At 36.0% G+C, this 18283-nt stretch overlaps 1 protein-coding gene across 2 annotated transcripts; it reads left to right on the plus strand.

Annotated features, from left to right (window-relative positions):
* The first annotated feature begins 12517 nt into the window (after positions 1-12517).
* On the plus strand, positions 12518-16417 carry LOC111584784 (sialidase-3-like). 2 transcript variants are annotated; one of them, XM_035940879.2, is made up of 6 exons: positions 12518-12653; positions 13003-13062; positions 13162-13227; positions 13466-13603; positions 14849-14943; positions 15049-16417. In XM_035940879.2, exons 4-6 carry the CDS (start codon positions 13585-13587, stop codon positions 15979-15981), a joined length of 1047 nt encoding a protein of 348 aa, XP_035796772.1. In that variant the 5' UTR covers positions 12518-12653; positions 13003-13062; positions 13162-13227; positions 13466-13584; the 3' UTR covers positions 15982-16417. The 2 variants fall into 2 exon arrangements, with proteins under 2 accessions (XP_035796772.1, XP_035796771.1); XM_035940878.2 differs by lacking the exons at positions 12518-12653; positions 13003-13062; positions 13162-13227; positions 13466-13603 and having other exon boundaries at positions 13620-14943.
* The last annotated feature ends 1866 nt before the right edge of the window (positions 16418-18283 follow it).

Here is an 18283-nt window from a genome sequence, read left to right on the forward strand (position 1 = left end):
GGAGATTTCTGAAACTACTAAAACCAGGTTAAGAACCGTCCAACGCATCATTAAAACCTGGAAGGATTGTGGTGATCCATCATCTTCGAGGAACAAATGTGGTCTGATGAGCGCATCAGGGTAAGAAGAGAGGAAGATGAAGTGATGCACTCATCATGGCTGTTCATGGGGTTAGGGTTATGATCTGGGGTTGGTCAGGTTCAGCAACGTTATGTCAGGCATATGGGTTCTGTAAAGCGTCTTGAGACAATTTGACTGTAATTGGCGCTATATAAATAAAATTGAATTTAATATGTTCCCAAAGAATGAGGTCAGCTGAATATACTGGATGACCAGGTCTTTTCAATGGAGTTTTTCTTCCCTTGTGGCATGGATATGTTCCGAGATGACGATGCCAGGATTCATGGGGCTCACATTGTGAATGAGTGGTTCTGGGAGCATGAGACATCATTTTCATACATGGATTTTCCTCCACACAGTCCAGACCTCAGCTCCACTGAGAATCTTTGGGATGTTTTGGAGAAGACTTTGCGCAGCAGACCAACTCTCCCAACATCAATATAAGATCTTGGTAGAAAATTAATGTAACTCTGGACAGAAATAAATGCTGTGACATTGCAGAAGCTTATCAAAATGATGCCACAGCGAATGTGTGCCATACTCAAAGCTAAAGGCAGTCCAGTGAAATATTAGAGTGGGTGACTTTTTTTGGGCCGGACAGTGTATCTATGAAGGCAAAAATCTATTGACAAAAGTTTCATCTATGCTTTACCCAGTTTAATTCAGTTTTGTTTATATTGTGCCACTTCGTATCATGTGTCATCTCAAAGCACGACACATTAGTAGGTAGAGATCCTAGAAAATTACAGCGACAAACCTAACATATCCAATGATTTCCTTAAAGCAAGTGACAGTGGGAAGAAAAAAAGCTCCCCTTTAACAGGAAGTAATCACCAGCAGAACCAGGCTGGGAGGGCAGACATCTGACTCAACGGGTTAGGGTTAGGATGAAGGGGAGAGACAAAAGAGTGTCTGCATCTCAAACCCAAACTGGGAGCTGATTCCACAGAAGAGGAGCCTGATAACTGAAGGCTCTGACTCCCAATCTGCATTTGAAAACTCCAGGAACCAGAATTAAGGCTACATCTTGAAAGCAAAGTGCTCTATTGGGATAATATGGTGCAATAAAGTCTGGAAGATATGACGTAGCTTGGTCATTTAGTGCCTTTTATATGATGAGAAGCATTTTAAATTCTATTCTGGATTTTACAGGGAACCAAACAAGAGAAACTATTATGTGAGAAATTTGATCTCTCTACTGGATCTCTTGTGGGTTTCTGTCAGAACTCTGGCTGCAGTTTTTTGGATCAACATGATGTTTTTCAGATGGCATCCTGATCATAAAGAATTACAATATTCCAGTTTAGAAGCAACAAATGCATCTACTAGTTTTTCCAGCATCACAGTGAGACAGGATATTCCTGCTGTTGACAATACTGCACAGGTAACAGACTTGATTTATAGTCTGACAGTCCTGATAAGTTTTCACTATCAGCGCTCCTACATGTCCTGCTGCCTGGTCAATCAGGAAGGCCATGTCTAGTTGTGTTGACCTGTTGTGTGTTTGTGTGTCTGTCAGAGGCCTTCCACGACACGACAGGATCCTTAGAGATGAACACCAGAGAGGTAAAAACACAAGTGTTCAGCAGTAGCTGCCAATCAGAGAGTTCAGAGACTGTAAACATCAAATTTTGCTTTGTATAAAAAGTAAAGATGGGATATATTCCATCTCCTGCAGCTTAATAAAATACTGTAAAATAACAAAAAATATCCATCTCATAAAACAAAGTAGTTGGAAATACATTTAGGAGCCTTAATTTTACATGAGATCAGATGTATCTTTTGTCTTTTATTTTGAAGGAGAAACACATACTGTATTTTGCGATTCCTTTGTATAACTTCACACAACTGAGCCAAATATTTCTATGTATGCAGATGATACTGGTTTGTTTTGAAATGAATAATTTAATTATTCTGAATTTAAGAAAATAAGAAAGGATGTCATACCCTGTAAAATGGCTTTAAAAGTGTAATATTCTGGTAGCTGTAATGCATAAAACCCCCAAACAAACTGTAAAAAAGTGATAAATTAACATCCAATAAAACTTAGAGAGTATAGTAGTTTTCATAATTAAAATACAGTTTGTTATACATTCAGCCAATCAAATGCTAGCATTCCTAAACTGGGATAGTACATTGGAATTATCTAATAAAACTTCACTCTGAAGATCATGCAGATGAGTTCTCTCAGTGGTTGGTTGTGACAATTCTGCTCTCCCAGTACATTGGTACAGACATTTCCCTACTGTCCATATGCAAACTTACATTTTAGCGTGCGCACACACTCCCTGCAGGATTAAAAGAAAGAAAACATATCTGCAGTTTGCCATTGACAGTCATTTGTAAATCACGATGCCACCGTGTATGATCTGTGTCTAAGCAGCGCTCACAAGTCATTTCTTTGAAATGAGCTACTCACATCCATCCCACCACAAGTCTGCTCTTTCACTGCTGTGCACACACGGAAAAATATTACAGGCCACATGCTTTCTCCTCGTGGAGCCAACCATCGACTGAACCTCAAAAATGTACAGTCATATATTTTATTTCTATGTAAATGAGTAGTTGTATTATTATTATCTGTTTGCTTTGATGAACAAAAAAAGGAGACCAAAGTTCTGGTTCAAATCACTTTTTAAAAGCTTTTTTCGTCATCCGTCATTTTGTTTTCATTCGACCACATCAGTCATCACTGCAGCTAATGTTAACAAATACTGAACATTTAATTGAAACATGCGTTTTACAGACAGAATCTTTCCTCTTCTCTGCGGTACGCCAAGCCATCAGATACAACACAAATATTGTGAATGAAGTCATCATTTAACACGCACGCACGCACACACACACACGTTGCCCATCGCTGGCACTCTGAAATGAAACCGAGTCCTTCACATCATTATCCACCTCCCATCCATCCTTGCTCAAAAACCGGGAAAAGGTTGTATTTGTGTGATTGGAAATCTGCTACAAATCTGGCAACCATATGCTGGGACATATTCAGCTTTTATGTCTTTCAACTTGGTCATTTTTTGAGGGGTAGGGGAGGTGTGGGAGGTTGTGAAAGAGGCTTCTTCTCCACACATGTGCATGAATATCCCTTGTTTCATATTCTTATGGCTGGAAGTGAATCCTTGCATTGTGTGGTTGCTGACATTGTGCCACTCGACGAGTCTTTCTGCTGAATGTTTCCAGGATCACGGTGGAAAGCAGCTATGTTGAGCTCGTACAGCCGACTGGCCTGCATTGTTGCTCATTTGCTACAAGTTGTCAATAATGGAGGCAAGTATTGCAGATCAGTGCCGTATCTTTGTTCTTCAGGCATTGATCCTTGACCTTTAGTTGGTTCACCAGTTCTTTTGAATAGCACAGAAAACAGACGCAGCAGTCGATTTATTAAACATGAAGAGAAAGAAGTCAGGACTTTTTCACATTAAATTGTCTATTGATGGTAAAGCCTTGCCTTCTTTCACATTTTAGATCTAATTTATCCAAACCATAATTCCAAACCAGTATTCCATATCTCTTATTCATGTTTTGGAAATGTTACAAACCCGTTTCTTCCAATTTAGGTTTTGATTTTTATGTGTTCTTTTTTATGGTCTTTTTTTTTACAGGGATTGTGAGCAATGGCAAATGAATTAAATCAAGAGGAAAGAAAATGGATATGAAAGCAGTACTGGAAGTGTGAAAATACTGAGCAGGTGTGCAGATCATGGCAAGGAGTCGTTACCATGAAAGCAAGATGTTTTACTGTACAGGACACACACACACTTCTAGCCATGGCTGCACTGTTTCCATAGAGGTGGAGGACTTTATATTGCAGTGAAAAATAAACTACAGTGAATAAAAATGTGACAGGAACAAAAAAATGCACAGAAACTGCATGGGAGTTCAGAGGGTTCATATATGATTTTACATAAACGTGATTAAATATATTTATTTGTTAAGTATTCAGTTTTTCAGTCCCATCTGTTTTTTAATCAGTAAACAAACTGTATCTGTATCAGTATTGCCAAATAAAGTTCAATACCTCATTATAATGGACTCATTGTGATAATGGGTAGATGGAGACATCAGTTGTCGATGCTCTTTTCCTTTGTAACTGCTGCTGTACTCCTCACCTGAGAGCTCTGCTGACTCTTCCACTGCCTTTAAAGAGCACCACCTCCACCCCATCATCCACCTGCAGGCTCTCGCTTTATATCCGTATACAGGGGAGTGTGTTCAGTTCTGGTTTGTGGGGAGGGCAAAGCCTGGATGCTGCACATTTTCTACAGTCACAGAATAATCTATTCCATGTGAGAAGGCTGACTGAACAATAGTGATGCTGATTGTTATTCTGGTGGTATGGTAATGAAGATTTGATGTGCTACGGGAACCTTTGATCCATCATAAACAACTTGGAACATGATGCACACACACACACACACACAAAATGAACAAACAAACAAAGCAGCCAACTACAAAAACAGAAGTTTAGAAGCTCGCATATGAGCAGATGAAAGAGCAAGTGAGGGTGAAGGCGAGTTCGCTTTATAGAGAGCAGAGAGTCGAGCAGGGTGGTCCTTCGCTGCAGATGGGAGGTTTGTCAGCGCAACAGAAGAGCACATCAGAGATCAAGTCTAACCTCTCACAGCTGCTGCAGACCTTCAAGAGCCGATCCTCAGCTGGTCCTTTTTCAATAATTTCAATTCAATATGTAGGCTTCCTAATTTTACTGCTACTTATAATCTCTACTTCTTATTTTAGACCTCTTTTATTAAAACTTGAAAACCTGCATTCACCTTAATTGAGATGTTTTCAGAGCTCACTTGACTCATTCAATGAATATTCAGAAGAAGAAAAAAAGAGAGAAAACGGTTTCATTTTTAGTGATGAATACAGTAAAACAGTCCAATCTCATGATCACAAAAATCTAATTACTATTATTGTTTTTGATGTGGGCATTATTTGCAATTTTAACCTGTTTTGTTGTTGTTGTTGTTTTCACAGTCAACATTTTTATATGTTTTTCCTGTGATTTAATTGGTTAATATCTCTAATTTAACAAAAGCATGAAAATCTCCAAAATAGCAGGCTAAAATCATTTGCCATTTTTCAATCATAAATATGCTTTTTTTTCCTTTCAAATCACAGAAAATCTCTGTAAATATATGTTTTTGCTGATTTAAATAGAGTAAAAAATATCAGAACTTTTATGGTCAAATGCTGTGAAAGAACAGATTACCATTTACAAAAATCACAGATGTCCACAGATGTGGACATTGCTTACAACTCTGGTCTGTTTTTGCAAGGTTACTATGCAAATTCGTCTTTTTTCTGCTATTTTACTAGTCATTGTAATTTAAACAAAACTATTAAAATAAAACAATCTGTAAAATAACAATAACCTCCTTAAAGGAACTGCAGTTTTAAAAAATTAAAATACCATATATTTTTTACAGTGTACATTATCTGAGCATTAATCTAATACTAATAAAAGTTTAAAAAAATGTAATAATTCTACTTTGTGTAAATTATTGAAGTGATACTGGTACACTGGATTGTAATATTCCGTCTACCCTGTTTCATGAGGAAAAATATTGCATGTAGTTAGAAGGAAAGCAGGCATGGTGGAAACTTGGTGTGTCATTAATTTATTACCTTTGTTACAGTTTAACAGAATCACTGGGAGCAGCTGAACAAGTTGTATTTGCAATCTCTCTGGTACAAAAGTTATTCACTGTACATGAATAACTATAATTATTATCTCAGTCTGAACAGGTGCAACCCTTCAGATTAAAACTTTATGCATCTGGCCTCATTAGTTATGTTGGAATAACTACTTTTCATTTATGTTTATCATATGACAGTAATGAGTTGTATATTATTGCAGACTTGAATTTGGTCAGCGGGATTGTACACCAGTGACGCTAGGCCTAACGCTAGATTTTGCAAAAGGTTATATGTAATATGTATGTGTTTTTCTTCTATTCTTCTTTTGTGGAGATCTGCAAACATACATGAACCACAAATATGCACTCTTTGACGAATTACACGTAGTGATGGTCCTCTGATACCCGAGGCTTCGACACATGCGCTGTAGCTCATGAAGCAAACGTATCGAGCCACTGTGCCGAGGCGTGGTTTGGTCACGTGACTCGTGACGTTTGAATCACTTCAGTGACGTTTGAAGCACTCAACTGCTTCGAATCACCTGATTGGTTCGGTTTGTTATGTGAATCACTCAGCGGGATCGAGTGTTCCGGGATAGGAGATCCCTATTTAGTGTTGTTCATTTGAATTGTTTTTCGCAGAATAGATTGTTTTTTTTGCTGTTGTTTTTGCTTTGAGAGTTAGTAGTATGTCAGATTTCGTATTTCGTAGAGAATAGATAGATAGATAGATAGATAGATAGATAGATAGATAGATTATATATATATATATATATATATATATATATATATATATATATATATATATATATATATATATATATATATATATATATATATTCCCAACTCACCACCCTCATGCCACAACACCTGGCACAGAACCTTGTCAGGTGCTTAGCTGACAGACTACAAACCAAAGAAAAGAACAGTTCACTGACTGTTGCTACACTTGTGGCTCTGCAGTTCAAAACTTTTGGATTCACCAATCAGAGTGGCAGCCAGTGTGAAAGAACGTTTAATAACAGAATGCACAACAATTAACATAAAGAATACCAAGCAGCAGTCATCTACGTCACAAGCACCACCACAGCCTCGTCCTCCACCACCAGCAGCACCTTCCACAGGTATTTTTTTTTTCTCTTCTGAATAGGGAATGACTGACATTTCTGGTGATGATGATCTTCAATATTTTTCAGTTCAACTGTGGAGCCTATTAGACGAAGACGCAAGTAGAGCCTGGCAAATGCAAAGCGCCACAGCGAATGCAATTGTAGAAAGAACGGCAGACCCACTGGTTTACTGGGCAACCCACAAAACTGTTTACCCAAACTTGTACAATGGAGCCAAACATTTCCTGTGTACCTCAACCTCATCTGTGCCATGTGAACAGGTTTTTTTTCTAAGGCTGGGGAGATAGTGAGTAAAAGAAGGAACTGCTTGAGTCCCAAACAATGTTCCCTCTAGTATTTCATGAGTCTGAGCAAACACACAAACTCCCTGAGCGTTTCCTTGGACCACTGTGAGCAACATCAGACGTGTGCACTGTGGTCACACCAGCATCACATCCATTCAAGTTACATGGTTTATTAAAAGAATCAAATTACAGCATTTACATTTCTGTTAAAACACTTTGTCAACAGGAGCCAGTTGAAGGCTGCAGTGATTTTAGTGACACTACAATGTATAAGAGTGAAGTTGTTGAATATTTGTCTCTCTTTACTGTTGCAGCGGTTTTGCAAATTGCAGACGGACCCTGTTCACTCCATAGACACCAATGTTATTCCTGTAGCTTGAAAGACAGCTACTTTTGATAAAACTGGGCTTGTAGCACATTGTCTGCCTTGCAACAATGGGAAAGTGGCATCGTTTATGTTTTGACAACCTATATCTAATGAGTTATTGATGCTGGAAGCCCGAATCTGTGAATATCTTTCCAACTTTACTGAACTTGGGGCCACTACCACCTAAGGAGTGATATATTTAATTCTGAAAAAAGCATTTAGCCATACTTAAAGCTTTAAGTGCTTTATTAACACAGACCTAAAAATTTTGTATTGTTTTATTATCACAGGTTCTGTCTGAAAAGAGGTGGCATCATTTTAAACAGTGAAATCAAACTAATAAAATGTAATGACCAACCAGTGAGTAATACTGGATTCTGCAAAAACATAAACAACTTTTTTTAAAAAATCTAAATCTTATCTTAACACAGTTAATGTATTAACTTATTTTTGTGTGTATGCATGTATTTATTGATTTATTTAGTACTGTTAACATATCAGAGTTCTGAGTGAATTTTTCTTAAGATAGGCAAAGGCCACTTATTGATTACATATAGGCTATTAAAGAAATGTTTATTAAAAACTAAAAAGCTTAAAAAAAACAACTTAGGCATTTATTGAGTCACTAAAATACTGTAGAGTAAGATAACATAAAGATAAAGATAAAGTTCTTTATTTCTCCCCACTCCAGGGGAAATTTACATTGTTACAGCAGCTTTATTTACAATATATACAAGGGTGAAAAAAATACAGTACAGACCACATCAGCATGATTATAAGCATCCTCTGGTAAATTAACAACCAGATACTGATGTCTCTCACCATATGGACTTCAGGAGATGACTGGGGGATGATAAACTGTGACCTACTGGTTGGGTTCTCTCTGTTCTCATGTTTCTTACATGTTTGTCCCCTGACAGCCGGGTCCTAATGTTTTTTGAGCAACACACCATACTATGACATTTTTTCAATGATGGTTCTACTATGAAACCAGTTTGACATGTTCAGGTGTTCTTTGTGTGAAAACTCAGAGATTTCAAGGATCAGAAGGTGGTTTTCAACTTTCTTTATTAACTTTCTGCTTCAACTTTAAACTAAATTTCCTTCACTAACCCAGCCCTCTGGACTCCCAGTAAGCTGTGTTCCTATTGGCTGTCCAGGTGGCTGCTTGGTGTTATCAGGAACACCTGAGCAGCTCAGTGTCTTCCTGCTTTATTTAGCTGCAGACAAACATTTCCTCTGCTTCTCTCCACCAGTGAACTGGGTTTGGCTCCTTTGCTTTAGTTTGTTCTTTAGGCGTTGGCTTGCAGCTTCCAGCAGTAAAATCGTCTTTAATGTGTTTCTTGGTGTGTTTTAGGGCTTTGTACTGGATAGTTGTCTTGGTAAAGGTGGTTCTTTAGCCACAGTTAGCACATGGTCCTAATGTGTGCAGTGATTAGTGGATTTGCTGCAGTTGAGTTGTGTCTTTATCTTGGCTGTAGTGAGTCTTCAGAGGTTTTTGGTCAGACACATTCTGTATTCTTGTTTGAGAACCAATGTTGGTTGTCCAGAAGGTAAGAGTTCCTGTCCTGATTCTCTGTTCTCAGAGGTTCTCTGGTAGGCTGCAGGAGACTTTAGCATTTGGGTTGTGCTACTTTGGTTTTTGTACGGTTTCATTTGGACGACTATCTTGAGGCCCCTCCATGTGCTTTAGTGAGGTTTTCTGTAATGGTTCTACATAGCAACCTGCAGCAGAAGAGCCTTTGAGAGTTTTTAGGAAGTTCTGGAGACCAGACTTTAGAGCAGCAGAAATATTTGTCAGCAGTTTGAGCAGGAGAAGGTGAGCTTCAGAGTAGAAATGAGACAGAAACCTTCTTGACCCGTGTGGTGAGGTCCTGTACCAAGAGTTGGAGCTGGTTGTGAAGAGTCTGTAGTTCTTTGGTCTGAAAGCACAAGAGTCGACTCATTAAAGGAGAAAACAGGAGATATTTTTGGTTCTTCTGTCACTCTGCAGTTTCCTTAGACTGAATATCAAGTTTATATTTTAAATGATTTCCCATGTGAGCCCAAGAAGACTTCAATAAACTCCCTCCATCCCCTGGACACAACATATTTCATTACCATGTTAATTTTTTTTTTTTTTAATGTTTTTGAGTTTTAATCATAGTTTTTTCTCTTTGCTTGTTTAGTTTTGTCATCTGTGTAAAAGGTGCTAAACAAATAAAGCTGAATTGATAAACTGAATAATTGACTAACTCATGATTGTGACAACAGAAGTATTTTCATTGTGATTTAAGGGTTTATTTCATTTTTAAGGTTGGGGTTAGAAATAAACTACATAACAAAAAGCAATTAAATCAAACAAAAAAATTAATACAATAAAACTTTTAAAAAGTTTTATTATTAAAAAGATTTAAGAAATTTAAGATGTAATTTTCTAATTAAACATTAAATTTTTAAATTAAATGTTTTGTCTTTTTAAAGGTTTAATAATCTAATTAAATGTTTTCCTTTTTTTAAATGTTTAATATTCTTGTTTAATTTTATTTTTTAAATGTTTAATTATGGAAAATATTTTATCTGTAATTTTTAATATTTGTATTTTAAAATTTTTGTTCAATTTCATAATGACATGTATTGTATGTTGTTGAATTATCTAATTCAATATTTTGTCTGTTTAATAGAGTTAAACATTAAATACAATTAAATTATATATACATATACCACCTTTTAATGTTTAGTTTTCTTTTTAAATGCTTCATTGTATTTTCTGTTTAGTTCCTATTTGAAGTTTTATTGTCTTTATGATGTAATTTTCTAATTAAACATTTAATTTTTTAATTAAATGTTTTGTCTTTTTAAGGGTTTAATAATCTGATTAAATGTTTTGCATTTTTAAAAATGTTTAACATTCTGCTTGTTTAATTGTATTTTTTAAATGTTTAATGATGGAAAATACTTCATCTGTAATTTCTAATATTTGTATTTTAAAAATTTTGTTTAATTTCATAACGACATGTATTGTATCGTGTTGAATGATCTCATTCCATATTTTTGTCTGTTTAATAGAGTTAAACATTAAATTACATTACATTCTATTAAACAGACAAAATATGGAATGAGATCATTCAACACGATACAATACATGTCGTTATGAAATTAAACAAAATTTTTAAAATACAAATATTAGAAATTACAGATGAAGTATTTTCCATCATTAAACATTTAAAAAATACAATTAAACAAGCAGAATGTTAAACATTTTTAAAAATGCAAAACATTTAATCAGATTGTTAAACCCTTAAAAAGACAAAACATGGGTGCCCATATAGCTCAACGGGTTAAGCGGGTGACCCATGTACAGGGGCTGGTCCCCGACGCAGCGTCCCGGGTTCGAATCCCGTTAATGGCCCTTTGCTGCAAGTTTTCCCCCGACTCTTCTCCCCTGTTTGTCTTTCACTACACCTATCCAATAAAAAGACAAAACATTTAATTAAAAAATTAAATGTTTAATTAGAAAATTATATCTTAAAGACAATAAAAGTTCAAATAGGAATTACACTGAAAATACAATGAAGGATTTAAAAAGAAAATTAAACATTAAAAGGTGGTAAAACATTTAAAAAGAAAAACCTTAAAGATTTAATCGAAACATTAACAGACTGTCTGAAGGTTCAAACTAACAGAGAACTACTCAAGAACTTTTAAGATTTCAGTCCTCAGACTGTGTGAAGGTTCAAACTAACAGAGAACTACTCAGGAACTTAGAAGATAGTCCTTGGACTGTCTGGAAGTTCAATCTAACAGAGAACTACTGTGGGACTTAGAAAATTTCAGCCCTCAGACTGTGTGAAAGCTCAGGTCCTGAGGACTCGGGAGGTCTGGAGGCTTTGAAAGTCTTGGAACTGAGGGTTCAACCCTCCAGCACAAAGGCTAAAGTCCAACCTCCTGAGAAAAACGATCGAGTCGAGACTCAAGTTAAAGAAAACTCGAAAATGGCAAAAAAATAAATGATAAATGCGCAAAAAAAAAAAAAAAAAAAAGAATCGCGCGCAGCTTAGAGGGAACAGTGGTCCCAATACTGTTGATAAATTATTTCTCAATAAAACCTCATAACCAGTTACATAAGCACACCCTCTTTACTGACCTCTTTACCAATAAACCCCAAGACATACTTTTCCAAAATCCATAATAATCCATAAAATCTTTATTTGCACCAGCCCCATGTGAAAATGACATCAGTCTGTATTTGTAGAGCATCTCATGAATGTAGCAGCACCGTTTAAATGTTTCATAACACAGAATATAAGCAAAGAGTATATAGGGATACAGACAAACATGGGAAATAAGAAACGTGCTCTTCAATAGTTATTGTCATTATTATTACTAGTAATATTATTTCTGTGTCCACTACAACCCATACAATCATCTAGTGTAGTCAAACAGGAATGTGTGCATGGCGAATCAAATCCAAAACAATCCATGAACCAACGACCACGTCTTGATTGCACTTCATATTATTGACCACTAGATGTCCTACTCGAGCACTGTGTGTCATTGAGGCCTCGAGTAATGAACCATGTTTTGAATGAAGTGTCGAAGCTTCAACAAAGCCTCGATCAGCCATCACTAATTACACGGCTAGTGAAGTGCACGCCTTGAATATTGTGTGGTACTGTTTAAAATTATCCACATTGGCCTGTTTTGTGTGTTACGTATTTGCTAGCGTTAGCTAAACTGCTAAAGCTAACGCTTATGCCATATTCACAAGCCTCTCTAGCAAAGCACAAAACACTCAGGTGCTTTAACTTTGTAACGTTACTCTCTTTTGTGCTATTAGCTACAGGCCAGAACCGAATGCAAACAATTGAAAACAATTAACGCGAAGTCCAAATCCATACACTTTTAGCAAGTGTCGCAACTGTTGCGGTAAATACTACACTTCCCATCATGCTTTGCCGTGTCACGTGTCTTTCACCATAACAACGATGGCGGGTGTGTCGAGACTGCACGAGAATGACTTTATTTTGGTCTGTAACGAGCTTGCTCTCTATTCTAAAACTTATCTCTGGGCGGTGAACAGAAGACCGCGCGCTCCCGTTCAGCCCTTCGTGCCCCGGTTTGTTTGACTTTTTGCATTAACACAACGCTCGTTTTTTATGCCTTTCAATACGACTGTCTCACTTTCTCGTAACTATTCTAAACAAAAAAAGCTCTTCCGTAATTGCAACTGATGCATATGACTATTGCTTAATAACAATAACGCATTAATGCCACGTCTGTCTTATGTTTTTTGTAAACTCTAAATTTGGCTTTTTGAAGCAGTGAATCCTGTCTCTGTTCATCAGCACCAATAAATTCCAAAACCTTTATGTCCACTCATATTAATTATTGTTTATCAGTTATTTCGTACAATCACAATAATGTAATTTCAGTAATTTTGAAATGGTCTAAAACCTGTCTTTCAGGAAAGGGGAGAGCAGAAAAGTCGTGGGACTGACATCACTAAAATACTTCTGATACTTTCAGTCAGTCAAGCATTTAATTATAAACATTATTTATTGTTTGCCAACTAAATACATTGCTAAATTTTGTTTTTTTCTTTCTGTAATTTTTTTTTTGTACAGGGGAAGCCATAATTGAAGTCTGAATGAGACGTCACAAAAGAGAAACAGCAGGCAGTATAAACCCAGGTACATAATCATGAAGGTGCTGAAACAAACAGCTCTCAAAATTTACTTTTTTCTTATTATTGGAAAAATGCTCAAAATGGACCTTGGCTTGTACCTAAACTATTGTCGTCATTATGACAAATTTAGTTTTGGAATTCAAAATTTTTACAGAATATGCACTTTTTCACGATAGTCTAATTTTATGACCAGCACTTGGTATGTGTGAAAGTAATTCTTCCTCTCTATTGTTTTTTTCTAGGTGGACAACTTTGAGGACGTTTGGCAGCACAATATGAAGATTACTGTTGTTGGTGCTTCCTACGCTGAAGATCCTGTAGATGTCGCTCTTATTCTTGACGGCAAGGAGGTTGTGACCGGATGTGGAAATACTGCAAAGGCATGTACACTTCTAATGGGACTGATATATTCCCTCAATCTTGCTTATCCTCCAACACTGTGTTACACTTTTGAAGTGTTCCAGAAGCTTTTCTTAGATTTAGACGCAATAAAGCTATCCCCCAAAGTACAAACTCTGAAAATGAAGTTGCTGTCCAAAACTTAAAAGATGACATTTTATTCAGCTTTGTTCAGCTTGGTATGCTATTGCCATTATAGCAGTTTATGCTATAAAGTTGTATTGTTATTGTGTAACTCTTGCACATGCTTCAAAGTCGTTAATTATTCATGAATATTAATACAGTTGCAAAACCTGTGCAGCCATTTCTCACAGCTGTGCCTTCAGAAAGGACTTTAAGTTTATAATAGTATGACAAGAAGAATTGCTGATTTGTTGGTTTTTTTTTCAAGTCTAAAACTAGGACAAAAAAGGCTGTCAATAAAACAAAGTTGTTAAATATTGTCATTTTTATATTATTGATTTTTCGTATTTTCTGTATACACTTTAACGAAACTAGTAATTACTCAAATGTAGTGCTTAAAAATTATTTTGTAATGAGAATAAATATAGTGATACAACGAATAGAATATAAATAACATTTATTAAATTAATTCATTATTGTAAGTGATCAGCACACATAAAATTTACTCAGTATTTCTATGACACACATAGAAATACTAAAAAAAAATCACAGAAACCTTACTTCATTATTTCATATAACCGAACATATAAAAATCCATCATGTTGAGTAAGGTTTACTCACAAATCGCTTTTAGGTTTTACTCGATAAAGGCAAGAGAGTTTTACTTGATTTAGAGTAGTAAAATTTAATAAGAATCTGTTCATGCAAAAACTTACGATGATTTTTCTAAGTAAATGTTATTAGTTATTTTTTTCAGTGTACCTGCCTGTCGGGTTCAATGTGTATTTTGTTGTGAAATGCCAAATGCTATCATTTGTTTTTGCAAAACAAATCTACCCACGGCTATAAATAAAGTAACCTTGAGCCTTGAACCTTGAACTTCCCTGTCCATAAACTGCACCACCCAGTCTTATTTAAACCCTCAGCAGGTAAACTTGATGATTACAAGATCCTTTGTAAACAAGGAGACCAAAACATGGGCAACGTGACTTCAAGGAATGTTCAACCACAGCAACAAAGTGTCTTTAAATCTGATGGCTGGGTTTACAGGATTCCTGCTCTTTTCTATGAGAGAGAAAGTGAAACTCTTCTAGCTTTTGCAGAGCAGAGGACGACTGTGGATGACAGCCAGTCCAAAATGCTGGTAATGAAAAGAGGAAAACTGAAGGAGGAAACCCCTACTGTGAAGACAATTGAGGTAATCATACAAATTAACAGTTTTATTGCTTGTGAATATACAGTGTATCTTTCAAATGCATTAAAATGCTTTATTTACACACCATTTGATAATATCTGTCTTCAGTGGTCAGAGCTCCAACCAGTAGAAGAGGCACAGATTGATGGATACCGCCCTATGAATCCCTGCCCGCTGTATGACAAAACCAGCAAAACCCTTTTCCTGTTTTTCATCTGTGTTGAAGGCACCGTCTCAGAGCAGTGGCAGATAAAACACTCCACAAACAAGGCCCGTCTGTGCTACATCACCAGCATCGATCTTGGAAAAACCTGGAGTAAATTGACTGATCTGACTGACAAACTGCCTGAAATTGAAACTTGGGCCACTTTTGCTGTCGGGCCGGGCCACGGTCTTCAAACAGAGCAGGGAAGGTTGATTGTTCCACTTTATGCTTATACTTCTGGCATGAGCTGCTGCTGTTGCTTGTTTAAATGCTGTGCTCCTTGTCATGCACTCTCCCTGTACAGTGATGATTCTGGTAAAAATTGGCAATTTGGCCAAATGTTTCAAGCAAAATCGAATGAATGTCAAATGGCAGAGGTTTTTGACGAAAGCGGCAACAGCATCATCTACTGCAACGCTCGCACTAAAGGAGGATATAGAGAGGAAAGTATCAGTAAGGATAATGGACATGAGTTTTGCAAGCTGAGTGGTGCTCAAAAACTTGTGGAGACAGGCAGCGGCTGTGAGGGAAGCGTGGTTTCTTTTCCAGATCAGAATGAAGATGTAAAAAATGATCAGAGCCAGAAAGCAAACAAGTGGCTGCTCTTCACCCACCCAAGTCACCAGTGCCGCAGGGTTAGTCTGGGAGTGTATCTGAACAAAACACCACATGATCCAAAGTCGTGGAGCGAACCCTGGATCATCAACAGTGGACCCAGTGGTTACTCAGACCTGGCTTACATTGGTGAGGGTTGGTTTGCTTGTCTGTTGGAGTGTGGGAAGGAGAAATATACTGAGCAGATAGCTTCTGTGGTTTTCAGCTACAATGAGCTCTAACAAGAAATTGGAGAGTAAAAGAAAATCTTTGCTTTAATCCAATGCAAAGGCTTGATTGACTTTGATATCTGTCAGGATTAATAAAGTATCTATCTATCTATCTATCTATCTGTCTATCTGTCTATCTGTCTGTCTGTGTCTGTCTGTCTGTCTAAAAAATGTAAAATCTGTAAAAGCGTGTTAATAAGAAACAAATGGAGCCATATGCTACTTTTATAATAACAGTGAGGTCCTTCCACTTACAGAAAACAATACAAATACAAAGGCTGCAGAAAGATTCTTCTTCCTGTTTTCAGATCATGTTAAACATTGACTCAAATCAATTGGCTTATGTGGAAGACAAATCTGTCAGTAACATCAGATCAAGTTTTCCAATGATTTCATTCAAATGTATGCAGCATTATTGTAAAAAATAAAATCAATATAAAATCCAGAATATTCATTGTGTTCTTTGTTTCATTTTGTTTTGCATAACTGTTTGTCTTTTCTTCTTTATTTTCTAACCAGCATTAGACAAGGAGTTTAACCACCAGAATTTTATGTTTTAATGATTTTATTTGTGAAGTCATACACTGAAGTTTCAACGTTCTAACTTGTAAAAATTTTTTTAATTGCAAACTAGGTAGTTAATAAATGTGTTTTTGCAAGTTGTACAGTGTGCAGGCATCTATATGACACTTTTTGAAATATTTGTCCATCTCCTACACACCTGTCTTATGAAACAGATGTGCAAAGAGTTCCTCTGTCTTAAGTCGTACATTGAAGACTACTGCATTATTCAGAGATAAGAAATATGGTCTTGCTGATACAAACAATAAAACTCATTAATCAAAATTTTTAGTCCGGTACAAAAGTTATTCATAGTAAATGAATAACTTGGAATATGATGCACACATACACACACAAAATGAACATAGTTATAGTAAATGAATAACTATAATTAGAATTATTATCTCTGTCTGAATACGTGCAACCCTTCAGACTAAAAAACCAACAAACTTTATGCAACTGCCTGAATTAATTATATGTTGGAATAACTGAATAAGTTTGTTAAATTATATATATATATATATATATATATATATATATATATATATATATATATATATATATATATATATACATATATATATATATATATATATATATATATATATATATATATATATATATATATATATATATACACACATATATATATATATATATATATATATATATATATATATATACATATATATATATATTAGGTCTTCATAAATGACGACAATTATTTTATCGCGCGTTAATGCAATTTTTTTATTATTATTGCTCTGAAAGTCCATTGCTCACTGGCTCTGAATACATGGACAATCAAACCATGGATGACAGGAGGGCTGGGTGTTGATCAGTACTTGGGATAGGTGTTATCACGTTTCATCCAAACTAACAGTAGAGGGAGGCTTCGGCTGACTGGTTGGATGCAGTGTGCAGGAGAAGTAGAGATAAACAAAAGCAAGACAAGCAAACAAATTCAACAGCAAAGTAGTTATCTACAGACTGCATTCCAGTTAGTACTGAGGAAGATTTCAGTCTAAGGAACGTTTTTAGGATCAACGAATGACGGCACGTATGAGCCTCAACCTGCAGCACTGAAAGTTTTTCTTGTGTGTGATGATGTAAACCGGGACTATAGTTCCTGATGTAGCAGTCCTGAGTTCGAGTCCATCCCACGATGATTTGCTTTTCTCCCCACTTTTCCTGTCACTCTCCACTATCCTATATATTAAAGCCTAAAAAGGCCAAAAAAAAGTATAAACAAGGGTGTCACAGATTAAAAAGTCTTCAGCTCAGTCAGTCCCAGCTGTGTACTTTTTGTGTTCGACCACTTCACTCGAACAGGGACAGCTGCTACTGAGCGGAGACTGTTTATACTGCTCCCTGATGAAAGAACAATGTTCAGAAAAGAATAAGTGTGTGTATATATATATATATATATATATATATATATATATATATATATATATATATATATATATATATATATATATATATATATATATATATATATATATATATATACATATATATATATAGGTTTGAATCTTCTGCTAAAATCAAGACATTTCTGCTGCCTCTGCCTGAGTCTTACTTTTCCTTCCTCTGTTGTTTTCCTTCACTTCTCTTTCCTGCCAACCACAGTTTGGCCCAAGGACAGTGGTATGGACGCAGAAATGCACTGCTTTCAATCAAAATCACTTCCTTTCTCAGCTGTTGTTTTTGCTGAATCAGTTCCCCCACTTTTTTTGTTAAAAAAAAAGAG

This window comes from Amphiprion ocellaris, chromosome 4, assembly GCF_022539595.1.
Source record: "Amphiprion ocellaris isolate individual 3 ecotype Okinawa chromosome 4, ASM2253959v1, whole genome shotgun sequence".
NCBI lineage: Eukaryota > Metazoa > Chordata > Actinopteri > Pomacentridae > Amphiprion > Amphiprion ocellaris.

Excerpts from the sequence above, each read along its gene's own strand:
- LOC111584784 (XM_035940878.2), top strand. The coding sequence starts at position 14,722 with ATGGGCAACGTGACTTCAAGGAATGTTCAACCACAGCAACAAAGTGTC. Across the intron at positions 14,944-15,048 it reads CTACTGTGAAGACAATTGAG|TGGTCAGAGCTCCAACCAGT; the intron begins GTAATCATACAA and ends ATCTGTCTTCAG.